Here is a 23,138-nt window from a genome sequence, read left to right on the forward strand (position 1 = left end):
CACTCCACCCATAAAGCTCTTGGAATTAGCAACACCATTTAGTTCCTGCTGATGCCTAATTATATGTCTCCAGCCTAGATGTTTCCTCTGCCTCACACTTATTTGTCTAACTAACTTCTCTAAGCAAACAACTAAGTATATACATAAACAATTTAACTCAGATGGTGATGACGACTGTGAAGAAATTAAAGGAAATATGATATGGTAGTACAACAGGTGGTGGGGAAATACCCCAGAAAGCTTTGGAGGAAAGTAGAATGACACATGATAAGCCACGTGAAAGGCTTGAAAACAATGTTTTAGACAGAGGAAAGATCACCACCGTAAAGTCTGGGAAAGAAAGAAGTTACGACTTGATGTACTGGCGCAATATGAAGAAAAGCGGCATGCCTCAAACAGCAAATTAGGGAACCACATGAAATGAGAAGTGAGAGGTAGGTGAGGGGCAAAGGTGAAAATCAAAAGGCCAATTTCAAGGCTATTACAGGGGCCCAAAAAGGTAAGGATGGTGGTTCTTAAAATAATTGTAGAGATCAATGTGAAAAGGAGAATGTAAATGAATTTGGGGATATTCTAGAGGCAAACCGGCCAGAACTTACTAATAGACTGAATGTGAGGATAAGAGGAAGGAGAAGTTATTTACTGGTTAGGCTGAGGAGGAGCAACCACTGAGATCACATGCAGAGCAATGGTGGAGAAGGACACCAGACGGGAGTGAACTGATAGAAATGACAAGGGCAGACAATAGACCACGAGTTCTCAGAATAATGTCCACAGAATGCCAGGGGCCCTGAGACCCTTATAGGGGGCCCAACAGGTCTTGACTGTTCACAACAATTAATACTGAGCTATCATGTGCCTTATCGCCATGTTGGCATTTACTACCAGTACAAAAGCAATGGTGGGCGAAGCACCAAACTGTACTAGTAATCACTGTTATTCTTTGCCACCAGTCCCTCATAGAAAAAAGAAAAAAATGACAATTTCATTTAAGGATATCTTTATTAGATGGTAAGAATTACTAATTTTATTAATAGTGCACCTATTTTTAATATTCTGCATGACAAGACAGGAAGTATGCATAAAGCACTTCTGTTACCTAACAAAGGAAAATCACTTTCGCAATTGTTTGAGTTGTGAGCTGAACTTGTTGTTTTTCTTTTAGAACACCATTTATCATTTTTACTTGAAAGAACAACTGAAAAATTATGATTTTTCAGGCCTGGATATGTGGCAGATATTTTCTTGAAAATGAACAAAGGAAGCCTGTCACTTCAAAGAAAACAACTGGCAGTATTTGTTACCAAAGATAAAATAGAAGTTTCAAGCAATAATTAGAGCTCTGGGAAACTGGGATCTGCCAACCAAATACAACTTGCCAGTATTTAAAACTTCTGATGAGACTGATGGTGATACTAATGTGATTTTTTAAACTGATTTTAGAAGGAGAGAGGGGGAGGGATTGGAGAGACGGAGGGATGGAGGGAAGGGGAATGGGATGGGGGTGAGGGGGAGAGAGAGAGAGAGAGAGAGAGAGAGAGAGAGAGAGAGAGAGAGGGAGAAACACCTATTTTTGTTGCTCCACTTATCTATGCATTCATTACTTGATTCTTCTATGTGCCCTGAGTGGGGACTGAACCTGTTAACCTTGGAGTATTGGGATGACACTCTAACCAACTGAGCTACCTGGCCACAGCCCAATGTGATTTTTTAAAATATTATATAATGAAATATATTAACATTTGGGAGATCTGCATAATTCGGTGAACCAATATTTTCCAAATGTCCCACATATCATGTTACAAAAACAGTGCACCTTTATGCAGGTAAAAGATCCATTCAAAGTACAAGAAAATGAATTAATTTTAATGTAACAAATTCCAAAAGTTCATTTACATTGTTTCTGATTCCATACTACAATTTACTTTTAAGAAATTACCACTTGTCAAGTTTTGGGTATAGTTCCAAAGACCATCCACAATTATTTAAAAGGGCTATGAAAACCCCTTCCCTTTTCCTACTACATATTAAGGGAAGCCTAATTTTCTTCACATACTTCTACCAGTAACATATGGTAACAAAGTGAATGCAAAAGAAAATATAATAATCAAACTGACTTCTATAAATCCAGAGAAGAGATTTATAAAAATGTAAAGCAATGTCATTCTTTTCACTAACCATTTATTTTTTAAATATAGGGTTTCTTTTTTCATAAAATATGTCATTTGTGCTAACACATGGGTTTATTGTTATTTTTAAAGTAAATTAAATATTTCTTAGTTTTAATTTTAATATGGTAAACACACAAAAAATTATTTGGAATTCTACAAGTTTAACGGTGTAATGGGGTCCTTAGACCAGACTCTGAGAAACATCGCTTTGCCAGTGTGCTGAAGGTCAAAAAAGAAGGCAGCAGCTACAGGGCCGTGGGAGCAGGGCCGTGGGAGCAGGGAGGAGGGGGAAGCTGGGCAACAGTGACTACTCCGACTCACCCCCACAATAAAAACAGGTACTCAGAAAAATGACACAATGTTACAATTGTCTAATGCTTTAAGTAAACCATTTAAAATACTCAACAGTTTTTTAGTTAGTACAATTGAAAATACACAAATTTCTGGTGTACAATTTCATCTGCAGCTTTAAATCAACACAATTTTTTTTGTTAAGTAACACTGAAATTTAGAAAAATAAAAAATTTACTTATAAACTAAGAAGTTACAAAACAAAAAAATATTCTAAGTACTTTATGCTACAGATTGTTCATTTTACTTATAGGAAAAGTAATGCCACACTGAGCTGTGTCCAGAAAAAAATTAAATTAGACATTACTACTTACGGTCCTTCAATGAGCCACGTGCACTTTGTTTTGTATTTATAATTTCCAGGTCCATCTGTTATAAACCCAGAAGATCCAGTTAGTCTGTAATTTTAAAAAAAATCCATCAAAATTTTATATATTAGTAATATCTTTCTTAATTCTCAATACAATCCAAGTTAAGCACAGTGAGTATACTAATGCATACTACTGATATATAACCAGAAGAAAATAACTGGACAGTTATATTCAGATTACACAAATATAGATGAAACAAACACATACACTTAAGGAGACAAATATACTAAAACTAACACAATGAACAAGAAACATCTAAATCTTTCCAGATAAGATGGGAAAATTGTACTTCATACCATAAAAATAGACTTCGTACCATAAAAATGGACGCAAGAACTTACTTATAAATATGACTTGGTTTTTAAAAATAAGGCCACACAGTAACAGTTACAAGTGTTTAATACAATAGCACTATAGACAACATAACTGTGATGGGCAAGCATATCAGATGCCGCTGCACACAAGAGATCCATCACAGCCATCCAGGCTGCTGCTTCTGAAGTGGCGATCTCTGACCCCCCATGGACAGTGTGCATCAGCACCTGTCTTCCCACGCTCACGCCAAGCCTGAAGTTCAGCAGTGTGTTGAGGTCTTTCCATTAAGACAAGCATATCCCAGTATTTCATTAATGTTTTCACTGATACTAGCGCTAATGTTTGAACCTTCTCAGCTGTTCTATCCATTTGCATTTCCCCTTTGTGAACTTAGATTCTATATTCTTTGACCACTTTGGGACCAAGCTCTCTTTTCAAATTAATGTTTAGAAGTTCTTTTTATGTTAAGGAGCTCCAATTTGTATGTTAAATGTACTTAAATTTATTCTCTCAGTTTACTTTTTTCTTTATACTTTGTGTCTAGTATATTCTGTTATACAGAAATTTTTATTCTTTAAGAAGAATGTTGTTTCTTTTCTCAATGCTATTTCCAGGTCATTTTCCCTCCCCCTTCCATCAACGTCAGTCTCTCTGACACCCATGCTCTCTTCTGGATCAGCCTCCCTCACTTGCTTAGACACCTACTGAGACCTCAGTTACTTCTCCTCACCCACTGAACACATCAGCAACAAGTTCACTGCCTTCCACTTAACTACAGCAACATCCAAGGTGTTCCATCTAAAACTAGACTCTCTACTTCCTAATTTCATCATTAACAATCTTTCCTCCACCCCATTTTAGTTACTCATTTCTCTAGGTCTTGTCATTACCAGTGACAGCACTAATACCAAAATCTTCATTTTAGGTGTCCGATGCTCCTATACTGACTGCCGCCACTTATCTCTGCAGTTCACTCAGCCTCTTCCTCCTTCCCAGTGAGTCGACATCGCCACAGGGACCTCCAACCCACCGAACGAGCACTTCTCCACGTTCATCCCCTGACACCCACACATTTCACTCTCCCACTTCCCTAGTTAGGAAGGTCCCACGCTCTCTCACCATTAACACGCCCCAAAAACCCCTTGACTTCTTCGCCCTTCTCTCCCTCTGCTACACTTAACTGGTACAAAAGTCTCTGTGTCTCGCTCCCCAACATCTATTCCACCCCCAAAATGGTAATCTGAGCCAACCATGGTTTCCTGCGTTCTCCGCCAATAATTGATTAGAAATGTGTTCTCAGTTAAGATTAGGTTCTAATGCAACTGACAGAAAAACCTACACAGTAATGGCTTAACTGAGATATACAGTCCAAAGAGAAGCAATCCGGAGCACTTCCATGACCATCAAGCACCTAATATTTGGGGATTGAGGGTGGGAGGCGGGAGTGGGTAGGGCAGGGGAAAGTGGTGGTGGGAAAATGGAGACAACTGTATTTGAACATCAGTAAAAAGAAAAAAAAAGAACCTAATATTCTTCTATCCTGTTGCTCTGTCATCCTCCACAGGTGGTTTCCACCTCATAACCCAAGAGGGCTGCTCAAACTCCAGCTGTCTTTCCCATTCTACCCAGCAGGAACAGGCACATATCCCCCCCAAGTCGAACTTGACAATTCAATCTAACCATTATCCAAAAGTTAGACAAATCTAAATACAGAGGCTGAGAAATAAAGCCATTACCTCAGATGACCATGCATCCAATGAAAACCAGGACTTTCTTTACTACAGAGGTAGAGAAAAACTATGAAGGGTTATTATTAGTCTTTGTTACAACATGTAATCTAATGCTTAAATGTAGGGGAAGTTGATCAGGGACTTCTGGGAAATATTTTCTGATTCTTAAAGACAGTGTGGTAGATAGAGATATGCCCCCTAAGATCTCCCTGTCCAGGAAGGACCTGCTCCAGCTGCAACAGGCAGGGTGGTCATCAGACGGCCTCAGCTGTCGGTTCCTTCAGGGGCTGCCTACAAGGCAGCCCCCACCAGAGCGGGTGTAAAGGCTGGGGCATTTTGATCCAACATGAACAACTGTGACAAGCAATCCCTGCTCCAGAGCTCCCCTTGATCAGGCCTGCATTAAAGCTCTTCTTCTTTTGCCCAGTGCTGCTTCCAACCCCTTCCTCTCACAGTTGTGATAACCAACTTGTACCCCAAACTCCATCTCAGCAAATGCTTCCAAGAAACCCTACTGACAACAGACATCCAGAGAACATTCTTCTTCTCCCTCTGGACTTTGCTGCAGTTGGATTTTATAGCTGGAAGCACTGCAGCCTGAACACAAAGCCAACTCCAAGAATGACAAATCGAAGGAAGGCAAAGGTCCCTGAGGAGCAACACGGACCAACCAAAGAGACCACCCCAGTTTTATGGGTAATTGAATTCCCCACTGGTGACTGTTAGAGAGCGAGAAAGAGCGAGAACAAACACGGGCGTGCACTTCCTTCATTCTTCGTGTTAGGCTCCCCTACCTCCAAGATTTTATGGCTTCCTATTATGCTTGTTTTACTCCTAAGAATTTCTGTGGACTTCACATGGATGTGGTTCAGATATTTGCAAATAAGCATCACTTTTAGAAAAAGAAATGTTATTTCTATTTCAAATGTTTACTTAGTATCACTAAACATGTGCATTTACATAATTTCACAGGTAATGAATAGATGTAATCACAGGCGCTTTTTTTTTTGCCAACTAAAGAACATTCTTCTTAGGTACACTCACCCACCTCCAGCCAAGATAAACATTTAACCACTAACAAGCATTCTTAAATATTTTTCTTCATACTCTCGAGACGATGAAATTCATCCTTTTTCATGGAGCATAATATTCCAATCTATGAGATATCATTTCAGTTTTTGCCTTTCTCCTACTAACATCCACTGTGTTTTCGGTTGGTTGGCATTCTGCACACTGCTGCAATACATACCCCTACACATGTGGCTTCACTTGGGCTTCTATTTCTAGGAACAGGCTCTTAGGAGGAGGTGACTGGGCCAAAAGGAATACGAATTTTAATTGTTAACTAGGCTGCCAAATTTATTTTCCAAAAGGCTGTAACAATTCACATTCGCACCTGCAATATGTGAAAATATTCTATTCTTCACATCCCCTCTGTTGTTTCGATTAAAGTTTACCAGTTTTTAATTCGAAATCCCCTGTGTTCTAGTGAATGAGCAACAAGTAGTTGCTGGAAATTTAGAAAGGTTTGAAAGGGGAAGGCCAGGAATATCAACCCACAATGTCAGGTCAAGTTTTACAGTACCTTTAGACATGTTACTTGTTTTACATGTTTCACTGGTTCTCCTTCTTCTGTTTCTCTCTTTTTGCCTTCCAGTGGGGGTCACCTGAACATTTTTTAAGATTCTATCTTAACTTATTTACATTGTTTTTATCTTTTGTATAGTTTCTTTGATGGCCACACTAGGTATTAGACTATACATGTGTGACTTATAATTACTGGTAATGACATTTTACCACTTTGAGTGGAGTGTTGGAAACCTCACTTCCATTTAGATGCTTTATCTTCCCTACTTTAAATATCATTTTTAGCATCAGATGGTTTTGTATTTTTTTATTCAATCCACATATCTGCTAAATCTCAGGAAGAGAAAGATTCTATTATTGTATATATCCATATTTCTGTTTTCTCCATCATTCCTTCTTTCCTGGTGCTCTAAGATGCATTCCTTTACCATTTCTTATCTGTTAAAGAGCTTCTGTGAGCCATTCTTTAAGGGCAGGCCTGCTAGCAACAAATTCTTTTAGTTTTCCATCATTTGAGAATGTTTTTATTTCCTTTTAATTCCTGAGGGACAGTTTTTGCTAGATACAGAATTTGTTTTATTTCAGCATTTGAAAAACATTGTGCCACTTCCTCTGATCCCATGGTTTCAGATAAGACACCTGTTGTTTGAATTGGGGTTCCCTATAGGTAAAATAACTTTTATTTGCCTTTAGTTTCCGAGTTTTGTTTTGTTCCACTGACCTATTTGCTTATCCATTCATCGCTGCCACATTGTCCTGATTACCTGAAGCTTCACAGTTAAGCTGACCTCGAGTAGGGTCAGTCTTCTGTGTGCTTCACCTTCCATCTCCTGCTGGCTATTCTGGGTTTTGGCTCTCCGTACAGTCTTTAGAACCAGTTTGCCGACATCCACAAAATAACTTGCTGGAATTATGACTGAGATTGTGTTTAATTTATAGATCAAAGTGGGATATCTTGACAATAGTGAGTTTTTCTATCCATGAACAGGAAATATCTCTTCATTTATTTAGTTCTTTAACTTTGGTCATCAGTTTTGTAGCTTTCCTCATATCGATCTTGTATATATTTTGTCAGACCTATACCTAAGTACTTCATTTTGGGGGCTGCTAACATAAATGGTAATGCATTTTTAATTTCCAATTTCACTTCTTTGTTGCTTGTATATAGGAAAGTAACTGACTTCTATATATTAACCTTGTACCTGTGCCTTTCAATTTCCATCTGTAGGTTTCATTTGCCAAATTTGGTAAATTTTCAGCCATGATTTCTTTCAAATACTCTTTCAATCCCACCCAATTTTTCCTTTCCTTTTGGGCTCCAATTAAATGAATGTTAGATCTTTTGTTCCTCAGATCTTTATTTTTTTTTCTATCCTGTTTTCTGTTGTTTGTAATGGGTAAATTCTATTGTTCTGTTCTCAAGTTTACTGATTCTATCCTCTGTTATTACCACTCTACTATTAAACTCATTTGATGAGTTTGTTACTGTGTTTTCCAATTTTAAAATTTCCATTTGGTCCTTTGTAATTTCATTACCATTATGGTTCTAAATAATTTTATTTGATTCTCTGTTGAGGTTTTGTATTTTTATTTAAAATATTTTTTAATTGATCATGAAGCATTTTTGTGATACTAGCTTTAAAACTCTTGTCAGAAAATTCCAACATCTGATTCTTTTCATGTTGGTGTCTGCTGATTGCTTTTTCTGATTCAAGTTGCGGTTTCCGTTGTTGCTGGCATGACAAGTGATTTTCTACATCTTGAACACTTTTCTACTATGTTAGAAGTCATGAACATAGAGTCTTATTTCAGGTTTTTTTATTCTAACAGGTAGTCACCCTGTTTAGTTTTAGCATGTGGGTCTTGGCCTACTTTTCTGGTCTATTATTCTAACAGCAGGTTAGTTTTCAGAGCCTCTGTGGCATTATTTGGCTTGCTTTGTTTATCTGGGTGTCACTGGGCTCCCACTGGTCCCTGCTGGTGCTGCTTGAGCGAGTGAAAGAAGTTTCCCCAAGCCAGGCTGCCAAGAACCTCTTGGCCATAAGGAAAGGGGCATGATAGCCCCAGGTTGCCCCCACCCCAGCTTCCACAGTGTCTCAGAGTGTGAAAGGCCAAGTCTTGAGCCCACAGAGACAATGAAGGCTTCCCAGAAGGTGTCACTTACTATAGTTGGGTTCCTCGTGCCAGTTCCACCCACCCACCCCTGGGTCTCTGGGTGGCTTCTCTGAGAAGAATCTCAGGCCCACATGGCCAAAGATACTTTCCTGGATTGGACACCTGTAGCTGTGTCCTTTTTGCAGGGGGGGAAGGAGAGTGCTTCTTCTTGGCACACATTCAGTGGGGCTCCCTGTTGATCACCCTTGACGATGCTGACAGGCCTGCACAGTGTTTTCAGGGGGACTCCCATTTGATTCAGGGGAGGCAAGAGCCCACCTGGATGCTAGGTAGGAAGGTCAGAAACTACCGGTCTAGGTGGCCTTCTTCTGTTCAACGCAGGTATGTAAGATGTCCCATGGCTATGCTGTCCTTCCAGTCCCATGATCCCAAAACAGCTTACCTTCTTCTTACAGCCTTTCACAGTTCGCCTTTGGCTGTTTTCTGCATCAACCCCAGGGCTTACAGTTAGACTTAGCAGGGAAAAATGGGTGTATGCAATCTCATCTGCACTGGAAGTCTCCTATGAATCTATTTCAATTACCTGTTTTCTCTCTAAATTTTAATCATTTTTTTTATTTTTACACATCTGGTGATTTTATTGAATGCAGACTAAGTTTTATAAATATTTATTATGTTATAAATATAACATATAATATAGTTGATACAAATATATATCATATATTATCACTGAATATAGAAAAACTATACAACTTGAATCAATTGTTGATGGTTGTCTTCCTCGAGAGAAGATTTACACTTGCTTCTAGCATGCAGTAAATCTCCTTAATCCAAACAAGGATTAAGGTGATTTGAAGGCTAGGCTTCAGCCTTTATGAGAGTTGGTGTATTCTGAGTTCACCCTTAATCAGAGGGTGTATAGCCTGTCCTTTAGGGCTCCCAACGAAAAGCCTGGTATGTTTTCCAGTGCTCCTTCCTTTGCAGGTCCTGAACTCCAATTAGACCCCCACCTCGACATGATTACTGAAAACTCTGCTCAGAATCTCAGCTTCTTTGCCACAATTTCTGCTCAACCTCTTAGCTGCATATTTCAAACCAGCCAACCACTCCATGAGAAAAGCTGTACCAAAAGGTGATCTTACCACCCTGAGCTTTTCTTCTCTCCAAAATGCTGGTTTCTCAAGTCCTTACTGTTTGCCTTGCTCAGTGTCCAAAGACTTCCAAAAGATTAAAAAAAAAAAAACAGTTTTTCTACTTGTTTTCAGCTGAACTGTTGGCTTAGGAAAAGCTATTCTACCATTGATAGAAAAAGAAATTTCCCCAGCAGTTTGTTTTGTAATATGAAATATTAGTGAGAACTATTATTTAGAGAACAGAGTCAGGCACCAGAAGTGCTTAATGCTACCTAGGTTGGCTTCTAGAATTTTCCAGTAGAAAGAACTAGGAAACACACTTTTAAAAAAGAAAATGCATACTGAGTTCACGTGTACATGTCCAACTCAAAGTTAGGATCCCAGAATTCTTACCCAATCTCTCTGATTCTACCTCTTTATCACACCAAAATCTAAAGCCCTAAGCTAATGTAATTATACACTTTCTTTACCTTACACACCTCCAGAATAGTAACACTAATATTACTTATCAACTCTGAGATTAGTAATCTTAGTTAAAAAAAGAGTATATTGTATCTTTGCAAGTTCCTTGTCTTTGGTGATATATTCCACTAAAAACAGAGTCAAACTGCTATGTTCAAAGTCACTTGAAATACTCTATGTGTGCTTCAACTTCAAACTTGATCATTTAGGTTCACTTATTTAATTTTGTTTTTTTTATTTTTAAGGATTGCCTTCTTCTCTTGTTTTATTTTTGTTTTATAATATGGTAAAGCATGATTCTAATGCCTGATCCACAAGACAACGTATTTAAGAAGTCTAGGTTCCATCCCTGTTTTGTCCACCTCATTCCCTACTTTTCCTTAGAGAAACCATTTATATTAGTTTTGGGGTCTATGCGTATAAACAGTGTGTGTGTGTGTGTGTGTGTGTGTGTGCACGCGCATGCGTGTGTATCCCTTTCTTTGAAAAATGGTAGCATACAATACCACTGTTCTGCTCCATTTTTCATTTAACCATATATTTTCAAGATAAATGCACAACATACAGGATCTGACAGAAGTAAGGCCTGCTTGAGTGTGGTTGGTAGGGTAATAATGTGAGTGTAATAATTTACAGTTTTAATTTGAACATTTCACCTAAAATGTCATATAGTGTGCTTGAGTGTGATATTGTTGTGTTACAGAATTACATGCTTATGATTTTGTAATAAAAAATTTTGCGCCCTGGCTGGTGTAGCTCAGTAGATTGAGTGCGGGCTGCGAACCAAAGCATTGCAGGTTCAATTCCCAGTCAGGGCACATGCCTGGGTTGCAGGCCAGGTCCCCTGTGGGGGCTACATGAGAGGCAACCACACATTGATGTTTCTCTTTCTCTCTTCCCCTCCTTCCTGTCTCTAAAAATAAATAAAATATTAAAAAAAAATTTGCAATAAAAAGGGGCATTATTTGTGCTGGACCCTGTAGAGTCCTAGTTCCTTTTTACAGCTACTTCATTTACAATACTCCATTGTGTGGACATAACTATATTTTATTTAACCAGTCCTCGAAGCTCTGAGCCTAGACTAACTTGCTATTGAATTTTTTTTATAATTTAATTTCGCATAAGAATTCAAATGTTCTCGCTGTGGTGGCCGGAAAAATAAACTTGCCGGTATTCTGTCTGGCCTTTGCTGTCACAGCTTTAAGCAAAGAAGTTAACTACATAATCAAGAGACAAAATACACTCACAAAGCCCCAACACAAACCACTGGTAAGGGTTCTCAAGTGGAGTACACATCAACACCACCCACAGAGCTTTAAGAAACACAAATGACAAATAATGGAGCCTCAATACAAACCACTCTCTGTGGAACCCAGCATTGCACTGGGATCTTTAAAAGCTCCTCAAATGATTTTAATACATACTTCAAATTAAGAACAAATCTTCCATGAACAATCTTAGAATTTTCTAGGTATTAAAGTAAGTGGCTAAATTTTTGGCAAAAATGCTAAAAATAATTCCAAAGTTTCACCTTTAGTCAGAAAAGCTTAATTCTTATTCCTTAAAATCAAAACATAATGAAAAAAGTTCATGAAAATTTATTCATACTAATAAGCCCTAAAATGTAACATATTAAGCATTTGTCCTAGTTTTTAAAATAATATATCTATAACTATTATAAATAATATAACATTACAAATGAGTGTTGTGCACTTTAATGTTTAGGATGTCCTATTATACCCATCCATGATGATAAATAAACAAACAACACACTTCCTCATATTAAATAATAAACCATCCACCTTCAAAGACTCAATAAAAGGGACAATTCCTTTGCTCAACTGGAGTTGTCCTGGATCCAGTTCTCCATGATCCCCCTACGTAATCTCATCTGCACTTCTGGCTTCATCTACCATCTATATGCTGATACATGCCCAAGCTATATTTCCAACACAAAGCTAGACTCGTATTTCCTATGTCATAAGTTTAAGTCATTCATTAAATCCCCTTCTTTACCTCTTGCTTTTTTTCACCATTTTGTCATCATCCACTCTATCTTTCAAAATTTATGAACTCTTCCTTTGTCTCACCCATTCATTCAGCCTATAAAACTACTCATCTTCTTCCTTCTATCCCCACTGCCAATGCCAATGCCAATGCCCTAGTTCAAATTCTCCTCATCTAAGCTTGGTCTCCTGCAACAATTCAGCCCAGCTCCCTGATCTGGCCAGTTCTCTACAGGCCCACCTGTCATCTTCCGCAAAACCTGCTTGGAAACCCTTGCTTTAGCACTGCACCGAAGGTCCATCGCAACCCAACCCCAACTCACCCCCCTCCTGAGCCATCCCTAGCCACTGCTCCCCAGACTGAGCAGCCCATACTGCAGCTGAACTGAATGTCAGTCTCCTCCCTCAACTCACCTGCCCACAAATCCCCACGCCTTTGAACGTCCTGACTTCTCTGTCTAAACAACCTTCTCTTCACCCCTCCCTCTTGTTTACTTACTTAGTATGTAAACTCCCGACCGCCCTTTTGCATCTCAGTTCAATGTCCTTCAGCTGGGAACTGTGTCCAGTGTTTTTTATACTGAGCTGAGTGTTGCCTTCCATGTTCAGACTTATCATATGGTCTGATTATCATGGACAGAGAGGAATTACCTCTGCTCACTAGGCTATCAAGACTTTTTCAATGATATACTGCATTTACTTCTTTTTCTCCACTGCCTAAAACATCATAGACATCAACATAATGTTTGCTGCCTAATAAAGTTACAGCAAAGTTTCACAGCAATAAAATATTTTAAGCTCTTATTATGAACAAAATTTACTAAAAAAAAAAACAACTCCAGGATAAATTCCTACAGTGTATCTATGACAGTCTGGAGAGAAGAGCATTTCAGAAGCTAAACAACTGGAGGTGGAATCTTTGTTCAAAACACTGAATCTATCTGAAGAAGAGGTGCCTTATGAATGCCTAGTTTGGTTCAAGAACCAGGGGAGTCCAGTAATTTATGTAAAGCATGCCCTTAAACAACCATATAATGACTGTTTGTATTACATTTTTCTAAGCAGCAATGAAAACTCAGAGCATAAAAGGGCAGTACAACAGCAAAAACTGGGAGTTCCAGAACCAACAAAACTCAACCCTGCAAAGAAACCAGGAGCCAAAAAGTATGGCTCTGACACACGCTACAGTTGGCTCTGCCCTGTGTGTCCCCTGTTTCTTCTAGGTTTCCAAACATATCCTTAGCAAATAATATCAACCTTATGGGGGAACATCTCTTCCCATCACCTACCACCCACCTGAAATGATAAAACAGCCCTATTCTCCCAGGCTTAAAAGGTGTAACCTTTGTTAGCTTCTTCCTCCATTTTATTTCCTCTACCAAATGCATGACCAATTTATGATGAAATTATCATCTAAGGCTTCCTTCAATTCATCCCTTCATCTCCATTCCCACTGCTATAGCTACGCTCTACCCCAAGTCCAAACAGTTCGTAGTAGCCTTACAGCCAAAGACTCTGGCTACTGTCACAGCTTCCATGAACTGCCCATAAAGTCAACTAAGCATCCCACAGCCAGAACAACATTCCTCCAGGACCTATGTCACTGTGTTACTACCCTTGTCAAGTGTTTACAATGACTCTGCACAGACCGTGGAATGAAGTTCCGACTCCCGATGATGACATTCTGACTACTAAGAATGTCGATCCTCCCTGTCACCCTGGTAAGCCAGTTGCCATCACTGTTCCCTGACCACTCCATGCCCATTCTCATCTCCACTGTGCTTTTATTTATACCATGTTCCCCATCTCTTCCTGGAAAGCAAATACAGCCATCCACACACATTTTCCCCCATCTAGTATATGCTTTTGATCTTTCTTGTGTATAACCAGAATCTCTCCCAAGGCCCTGAACATTAGACCACAGAAAGCACAAAATAGGACTACATTAAACCAAAGACCAACCAACCCTTTGGCACCCAACTCCTTGTAACTACACTCCTTTCAAAAAGTCCATATAAGTATACAGTAACGAAAGGACCAAAGAAGCGATTAGTAAAGATAAAGAAACTTAAGGTAACTAACATTTCACTCCAACTCCTGCTAGCCATCTAACTCCTTTTATTTGTGTATGTAAACTTTTCAGAATTTTTTTTATGGTTATGTAAGAATAGAAGGACATACACAGTCTGGCTCCTACCTATAGAAGGACGGGAAAAAAGAACAGCAGCCAATTCTTAGCTAAATTTTAGTGGTTAAATAGTCAGCATCTGAGGACAGTTTCTAGGCAAGGAAAAAAGAATATGTAAGGAAAGAAAATTCCATTTTCTTCAAAAAGAAAATGGAATTTTGCATTTTGTTTGTAATGCAAAATTCCAAACAAAATATCAACAAGGGCCCTGGCCGGTGTGGCCCAGTTGGTTGGAGCATCGTGCCATGGACCAAAAGATCCTGGGTTAGATTCCTAGTCAGGGTAAGTACTTTCTGGTCTTTGGCCTGTGCTGAGGAAACTGGGAACTGAACAGGCCTGAGGTAAAAAGCAAAGGTTCCATTTCAGTGTTCAAAGTCCTGGGACTAAGAAAAACACCTGAATGTGAGGTATAAACACAGAAGAGGGCTGGATGCAGATATACAGTGTCCTGGGGTACTCTGATTTTTAGAAGCCAGAAAAAGAAAGAATTTGCAAATGAGCAAACAGTCAAGTATGGGGAAAAATAGACAAGAAAAAGAAACACAAAGAATACAGATCAGAAGTCAACTGACAAAATTTATGGGCAACATGATTATGAACACAGAAAACAGGAGAATCCCTATCAACACAAAAATTTAGGAAGATTTCCTGGACAAATTCAACATATGAGAAAATAAATTCTGCTTTTGCAACTCTGCCATCACCATGACGTTAAGACTCAGCTAGTCTCTGGTCCAAGGAGGATGAGACGGTTGTGATACCCCACCCTCCCCAAGTGAGTCTTGCCAAGCTCCAGCCTAGACCCACACAGGTAAGTTCAGGAGATAATAAAATATTCCATTCCTGGGGTGGTGGCAAGAGCTGGGTGGAAGGGGGACAAAGCGGGAGGAAAATGGGGACATCTATAATAGTGTCAGCCATAAAAAATTTTTTTCAATGAGAACAAATTCCATTTCTATGCACTATAGTAATCAATTAGGTTATAGTCATAGGAACAAAATTATGTATGTAGGGGTAAATCCAATAAAAGTATTTCAGACAATTTTGAAAAAAGTTACAAGAATTTACTTAAAGACATTTTTAAAAAACCCTAAGTAAATGGAAATATAAAGCATGTCTGTATGGGAAGACTCTACATCACAAAGATGACAAATTTCCCTAGGCAAATCTCAGTACCAAAATTCCAAACAAAATATCGACAAGGGCCCTGGCCAGTGTGGCTCAGTTGGCTGGAGCATCCTGCCATGGACCAAAAGACTGTGGGTTAGATTCCTAGTCAGGGTAAATACTCAGGTTGCAGGTTCAATCCCCGGTCAGGGCACTTACAAGAAAGCAACCAATTGATGTTTCTCTCGTGTCAGTGTTCCCCTCTCTCCCTCTCTCTCTTTTTTTCTCTCCCTCCCCCTCCTCTTGAAAGCAATGAAAAACTGTCCTCAGGTAAAGATTAAAAAAATTAACTCAACTAGATTTTTATTGAAATTAGAGAAGCAAAGGGCTAAAAACAACTAAGACAAATTTGGTGTCTTACATGACCAAGGTGTATTTAAAATCTATAAGGGGAAAAACATATTATTCTATAAATGGAACTGGGACAACTGCTTATTAAATAGAAATAGTTAAATTAGATAATTACAAAAAACTACACATAAAAATACATTACAGGTAAACAAAAGATCAAAATGTAAAAAAGCAAAAATTTTTAATATTGAAGAAGAAAAGTATGTTTATATCAGTGTAGGAAGGAAATTTTTAAATATAACACAAAAAGCACAAGCAATAAAGAAAGAGTGATAAAGCTGACTACATTAAAATTAGAAATTTTGAACTTCTGGACAAGATGGAGGCGTATGTATATACACTGTACCTCCTTGTACAACCAAAAGAACAACAACAAATTAAAAAAAAAAAAAAAAACAACTGCCAGAAAATTGAACTGTGAATTCTGACAACCAAGGAGTTAAAGAAGAAACATTCATCCAGACTGGCAGGAGGGGTGGAGATGGTCAGCTGGGGCAGAGAGGACCTCAGCAAGGCCATAGCTAGAGGACCAGGGGGGCAAGGAGGAAGCTGGAGGACCAGGCAGTCCACATTTGCGTGCAGATAAGCTGGGAGGAACAGCTGTGGAGCAAGGCACAGGGTGCAACGCAGGGATCCAGTGAAGGGAAATAAAGCCTCAAAACCTCTGACTGAAAAGACCTGTGGGTGTTGCAGTGGTGGGAGAAACTTCCAGCCTCACAGGAGAGTTCGTTGGAGAGACCACAGGGTGCTAGAACATACACAAATCCATCCACCCAGGAATCAGCACCAGAGGGGCCCAATTTGCTTATGGGTAGCGGGGGAAGTGACTGAAAGCCAGCAGAGAGCCAAGCAAGTAGCACTGTTCCCTCCCAGACCTCTCCACCACATAGAGCACTATAATGCAGCGATGTTGTTGCCCCGCCGTAGTAATACCTAAGGCTCCGCCCCTTACAACATAACACCTGTGTCCAGACAAAGACATATGACCCAAATGAAAGAAGAGATCAAAGCTCCAAAAATAAAACTAGGCAATGAAGTGATAGCCAGCTTATTAGATGCAAAGCTCAAAATACTGGTGCTCAGGATGCTCACAGAAATGGTTAAGAATGGTCGCAAAATAGAGGAAGAAATGAAGGCTATGCACAGTTAAATCAAGAAAAATGTACAGGGAACCAACTGTGACAGGAAGGAAACTGGGACTCAAATTAACAATTTGGGCTAGAAGGAAGATATAAACATTCAGCAGGAACAGAATGAAGAAACAAGAATTCAAAAAAATGAGGAGATGCTTAGGAACCTCCAGGACAACTTTAAACGTTCCAACATCTAAATCACAGGGGTGCCAGAAGGAGAAGAGGAAGAGCAAGAAACTGAAAACTTATTTGAACAAATAATGAAGGAGAACTTCCCTAATCTGGCAAAGGAAATAGACTTCCAGGAAGACCAGGAATCTGAGAGGGTCCCAAAGAAGTTGGACCCAAGGAAGCACACACCAAGGCACATCATAGTTACATTAGCCAAGATTAAAGATAGGAAGAGAATCTGAAAATCCACAAAAAAAAGGAGACAGTTACCTATAAAGGAGTTCCCAGAATACTATCAGCCGATTTCTCAAGAGAAACCTTACAGGCAAGAAGGGGCTGGAAAGAAGTATTTGAATTCAGGAAAGGCAAAGGCCTGCATGCAACATTACTCTATCCAGCAAGCTATCATTTAGAATGGGAGGGCAGATAAAGTCCTTCCCAGACAAGGTCAAGTTAAAGGAGTTCATCATCACCAAGCCCTTATTATATGAAATGTTAAAGGGACTTAGATATCTAAGAAAAAGATCAAAAATATAATAGCAGAATGACAACAAACTCACAACTATGAACTGAACCTAGAAAACAAAAACAAACTAAGCGAATGACTAGAATGGGAACAGAATCACAGAAATGGAGATCATTTGGAGGGTTATCAGTGGGAAGAGGTGGGGGGAGAATGGGTGAAAAGGTACAGGGGATAAGAAGCAGAAAAGGTAGGCACAAAATAGACAGGGGGAAGTTAAGGATAGTATGGGAAATACAGACCCCAAAGAACTTCTATGTACGATCCATGGACATGAACTAAGGTGGGGGAATGATGGTGGAAGGAGAGCAGAGCAGAGGGGAATAAAAGGGAGAAAAAAATGGGACAACTCTAATAGCATAATCAATAAAATATATTTTAAGCAAAATTAGAATAGAGATTAGAAAAAAAGTTATATGGTTTTGGGAAAAATAACAGAAAGGCAACATTCCCTCCTAATCATGTATCTGGTAGCACATGAAAGCGACATGTCTTATCACTGCAAGCTTCACCCTGATCAGCTGGGGAAGGTAAGTGTGTGCCAGGTTTCTCCTCTGTATCATTACTATTTCCCCCTTTCCATATTCTAGTATTTGGATAAGAGTCACTAAATCCAGGCTATACTCAAGGGGGCAATGAAGAGAAATTAGGGTCCACATCCTGGAAGGTAGAGTATCTACTTATATTGTCCAGAATTCTTCTGTAAGATTTGCCCCCTTTCATCTTTACTTATTTATCCAAACATTTATAGGTACAATTTTTAAATTGTGAAATAAAATTTTAAAAGCCATTCACTAGATCACTATTGCCTATATAAACCCAGGATTAATCCAGTATATACAAAGAATGCCTACAAATCTATACAAGAGGACAAACAACCTAATAGACAAATGAGCAAAGGCAAGAAAAAAGCAATTCAAATAAATGTAACACACAGAGCAGTGGACAGAATTCATAATCCAGGAAAAAAATATGGGTGAATTAGAATAAAAATTAAAACCTAAGCCAAAAAAGAAATAACACAAAGAAGACCATACGCATCTTTTTTTGTTTTAAATGAATGAGAATGGTACCAAACTACTATGGAATTTGCATTCCACTCAATAAATTTTTTAAAAGATTATACTTATTTATTTTTAGAGAGAGAGCAAGGGAAGGAGACAAAAAGGGAGAGAAACATCAATGTGAGAGAGAACACTGATGGGTTGCCTCTCTCATGTGCCCCGACCTGGGACCGAACCTGTAACCCAGGCATGTGCCCTGACCGGAACTGCACCACCAACCGTTCAACTTCACAGGACAACACCCAACCAACCAAGCCACACTAGTCAGGGCCTGCTCAATAAATTTTTAAAAGTAATATAGTGGGTCTTTTTCAGTAACTCTATATTATTCCAGAAATGATATTCTTTGCAACTATGTAAATTATTTTTAATGGTATAAATTAACTGCATGTCAACCTAAAAGTATCCAAGGAAGTAAACAGAATTTTTAAATTATTTTGGAGGTACTGGTTCAAAAGTTTAAAAATCACTATTCTAGAGGAAAAATCATACACGTGTGCACAAGGAGATATGTCAAGTGTTAATGGTAGCACTGTGTGTAACAGCACAAGTTGGGAAAATCTAAATGCCCAACAGCAGGACAATGAACAAGTAACTGGTAGTCTGTAATGAACACAGCTAGAATCAACCAGAACTACATTTATGAACGCGAATCTCAAAAATACTTAACAGTTTGCTATTTTCAGGTAAGAAAAGCATGTTTAGTTTTTGTAAAGTATGAAGAACGTGACCCTGTTTCTGGAAGCAGGACTGAGTGTGTGGGTGCAGGTATGGGTCTGCAGTAGAAGTAGGAACAGGCGTGCAAGCAAAACGACACACATCGACTTCAGCACACTGGTCACCTCCGGGGCGCGAGGGACAGCGCTAGGAAGTGGTAGCAGAGAATGTGGTTGGTATCCATAATATTTTATGTTTCATAAGTTATATTAATATTATTATGGAATAATAATATTACTATGAAGGAAATTCAGCAAGGCTAGGTTGTAGGTACAAAGATATTTGTTTTATTATTCTTTGTACTTCTTCCATTGGCTTGAAATATTTCATATTAAAAGGAAGTTAAAATCAGCCCAGAGAGACTGAACCAGCACCAAACACATGGTTACTTTAAAGCAACCAGTTACTTGGTCAGGGTTGTTCATGTTCCTCAACCAGTAGTTCAAATAATGTTCCAATTAAAAGATAGTAATGGCATCTATTAAAAGAGAGGCATAAGACATGATATTTAAATACAAGTTATGGAAGGGCATAAAATTAATCCGTACCTACAAATATGCCTCAAGATCAATTTGTCAAACCTTCTGATCAAAATCCTCGTATGGCTTTGTAAGACATCTTTTTCATTTCCAAAACCAATGTTAAAAGATTGAAATTAAGTAACAATTATAGCCAGTTTGGCCTTTTCAATTTTCAAAAAAACCATTCATACAAGAAACATGCTATTTGTGGAGAAATGCCTACGAATGGCTGAAAACTACTATTATTTTATGACTTAGAAACAAAATATCAAAAAATTCTGAGAATTTTTAAAGCATGAAAGTACAAAACACCAATTTAGGAAAGTTGTCTATTTCTATAGTACAAAGCACAGTCAAATTCAATCTCTATTTTAATATACACTTAATCCCAAAATTAAATGTCATTTTTATTTGTGTATAAATCATGCTTTTCCTTACACACTAATTTAAAATACATTAAACATGTAGTACATGTTAAACAGGGAAAAGGTCAAATTTTTATATTGTGAGTATCATTATGAATTACATTTAAAATGTATGTTATAATCTTTAAGAAATTACTTTTTATTTTATTTAAAAGCATTTATCAAAACCAGGATACATTTTTTAAAGATTTTATTTATTTATTTTTTTTTAGAGAGGGAAGGGAGGGAGAAAGAGAGAGAGAGAGAAACATCAATGTGCGGTTGCTAGGGGTCATGGCCTGCAACCCAGGCATGTACTCTGACTGGGTATCGAACCTGCAATGCTTTGGTTCGCAGCCCGCGTTCAATCCACTGAGCTACACCAGCCAGGGCCTAAAACCAGAATACATTTTTTAAGGCTTTCTTTTAATTCCTAAGAGAGTCCAATACAGTATACACATTTCTGAAAGGATCTGTGAATCAAAAATACAGGAAACTCTGGTGAAGAGAGGTGACCCATGTGTGTCAACAGCATCTGATAAAACTTCCGCCCTTAAATGGTTATAAGTTTATTAATAAATAAATTTAAAATTCTTAATTAGAATGCAAAAGGGACCAAGAGGAATTAATTTAAAAATTAATGTTGATGTTAAATTCCAAAAGAATACATTCAGCGACGGCAAATTCAATCATGACTAAAATTAACTTCTGCAAGAGAAAGATAGATTCTAGATGAGTAAACATGTAAATAAACAGCCAGAGTTAAAATTCACTCCAAATGTAACTTGAAAAAACAGAAAACTTAAAGAATTAAAAAGTGAAAGGACAAAAATCAAAGCAGGGCCTCAAGTGCTAAAAGAAAAGTAGTGAAAGGGATATGACATCAATAAAACAAGGAGAAGAAAAAAAGCAAGGCAAAATATAAGAAAAAGCCACCCTCAGGAGAAAACATTAGGAAAAGACTAATAATATAGGGCTAGTTTGAAAGAATAGGGTAAAAAGCAGAAACAGAAAGAAGTAACAAAACAAAGGCTTAGATTAGTATATAATACAGAGATGAGTGTCACTTTTGCCACAATGCCTTTGGGAAATCACGGAAAATGGCGAAGAATGTAAGTGGAAAACAATTTCATAATAGGTCAGTGGCTGATAAATTTTCAGATACAATTACTTTGGAAAGTACAACCATAGTTTCATTTCAGTTTTAGTAACAAGACTTTGAGAAAATGAAAAACCAGTATAACTTCACACTGTTCAACCACAGTTCCAGGGAAATACTTCTACATTTAATTCTTAAGATAAAGACAACCTACAAATTTATTAAATCACTTAGTCATATTTAGGAAAAAACTGCTTAGATCATAAACATACTCTGCTTTTCTTTTACATATTTCTCTGTTGTCTATATCATAGTAAATAAAAAAAATTTGCCTATCTTAGGAACCTTTTGCAGAGGTAAAATTTAAATGTCAGATACCTGCTTTCAAATATATCGTAACTTTTACAATTAAGACATTCATCGTCAATTTTTCTTTTTATTCAACAACCATATTTTTACCTTTTCAAATAAGTAAATTCTATCTTCAAGGAGTCAGCCAAAAACATTAAATGTCAATTATATAAGTATTCTATATAAAGTTAAGTTTGTACCCAATATAGCATAATTTTACTCAATAAACACGTATTTATTTGCTTCCTCCCATAATCCTCTCTATTCCCCCATTACAACATTAAGGGATGAGTAACTGCAATTCAGTGACTTGGCTCTACTAGACTGACACTCAGTACTGGACAGTCCCCACTGCGGTAACCTCAAAGAGCCAGTATTCCATTTAGCAGGTCCCTCACAACTCCGTGTAAGGACTGAGTGAATTCCTGATGAACTGGGCCCCCACACTTTATTACTTGATACAATAGTATCCAGACCATTCCCAATTTTCATCATCCACACTTAGTATTCACCGAATGGCAGGTTCTAAGAATACCCAGCGATGTTACTGTTCTCACCTGCCCAGCACTGGCCCACTTTCTAGTAATATTGCATGTGTTTTCCTTTCTCCTTCTTTGTCCCCCTTTCTCAGTTCATGCCATCTAATGGAGCTGGACCCCACTGCCCACCCCAGAACAGGTACTCAGCTCAGGAGGATGCCAAGCCAGCTCAATTTAGCTTCTGGAGGCACTACATGAAGACAGCCTTCCGGAGAGTGAGGCTGGTAAAGAACAGAGCGAACGAAGACATGTAGGGATGGACACCAACGGGTCCCCTGGATCCAGTCATGCGTGAAGCTACAATGTCCTCCTGACTTTTCTGTCACACAAACCAGTAACCCTCTCCCATCTTTTTCTCTTAGGCTTGTATGAGTTGGGTGTCTGTCACTGAAAGAATTTTGATAGAAATCATATCCAATACAACATATAAACAGAGTAACAATTAATGAGCCCTCAAATGTGAAACTGGCGAAACAGGGCTGGGGTACAGGGCAGTAAGAACAGCCTCATCTCCAGTTGGTAGCTGGCAATCCCAGTTAAGCAGTCACAAAGAAATAAGCTAAAACTATTGCCTATGGTACCTTGGGGCTCAGATCATATGCCCATCAAAATTGGAACACTGGGAGACTTCATAGAAAAATATCAGGAATTTAGACCACGTTATCAATG

At 38.4% G+C, this 23,138-nt stretch overlaps 1 protein-coding gene across 1 annotated transcript in view; it reads right to left on the reverse strand.

The window, feature by feature from the left end:
* ATRN (attractin) overlaps positions 1-23,138 on the reverse strand; it is a 165,075-nt gene that overhangs the window by 134,253 nt on the left and 7,684 nt on the right. The window contains exon 2 of the mRNA XM_028523925.2: positions 2,837-2,920. Coding sequence (XP_028379726.1) covers positions 2,837-2,920 — 84 coding nt within the window. The remainder of the gene's footprint in view (positions 1-2,836; positions 2,921-23,138) is intronic.

This window comes from Phyllostomus discolor, chromosome 9, assembly GCF_004126475.2.
Source record: "Phyllostomus discolor isolate MPI-MPIP mPhyDis1 chromosome 9, mPhyDis1.pri.v3, whole genome shotgun sequence".
NCBI classification, from domain to species: Eukaryota; Metazoa; Chordata; class Mammalia; order Chiroptera; family Phyllostomidae; genus Phyllostomus; species Phyllostomus discolor.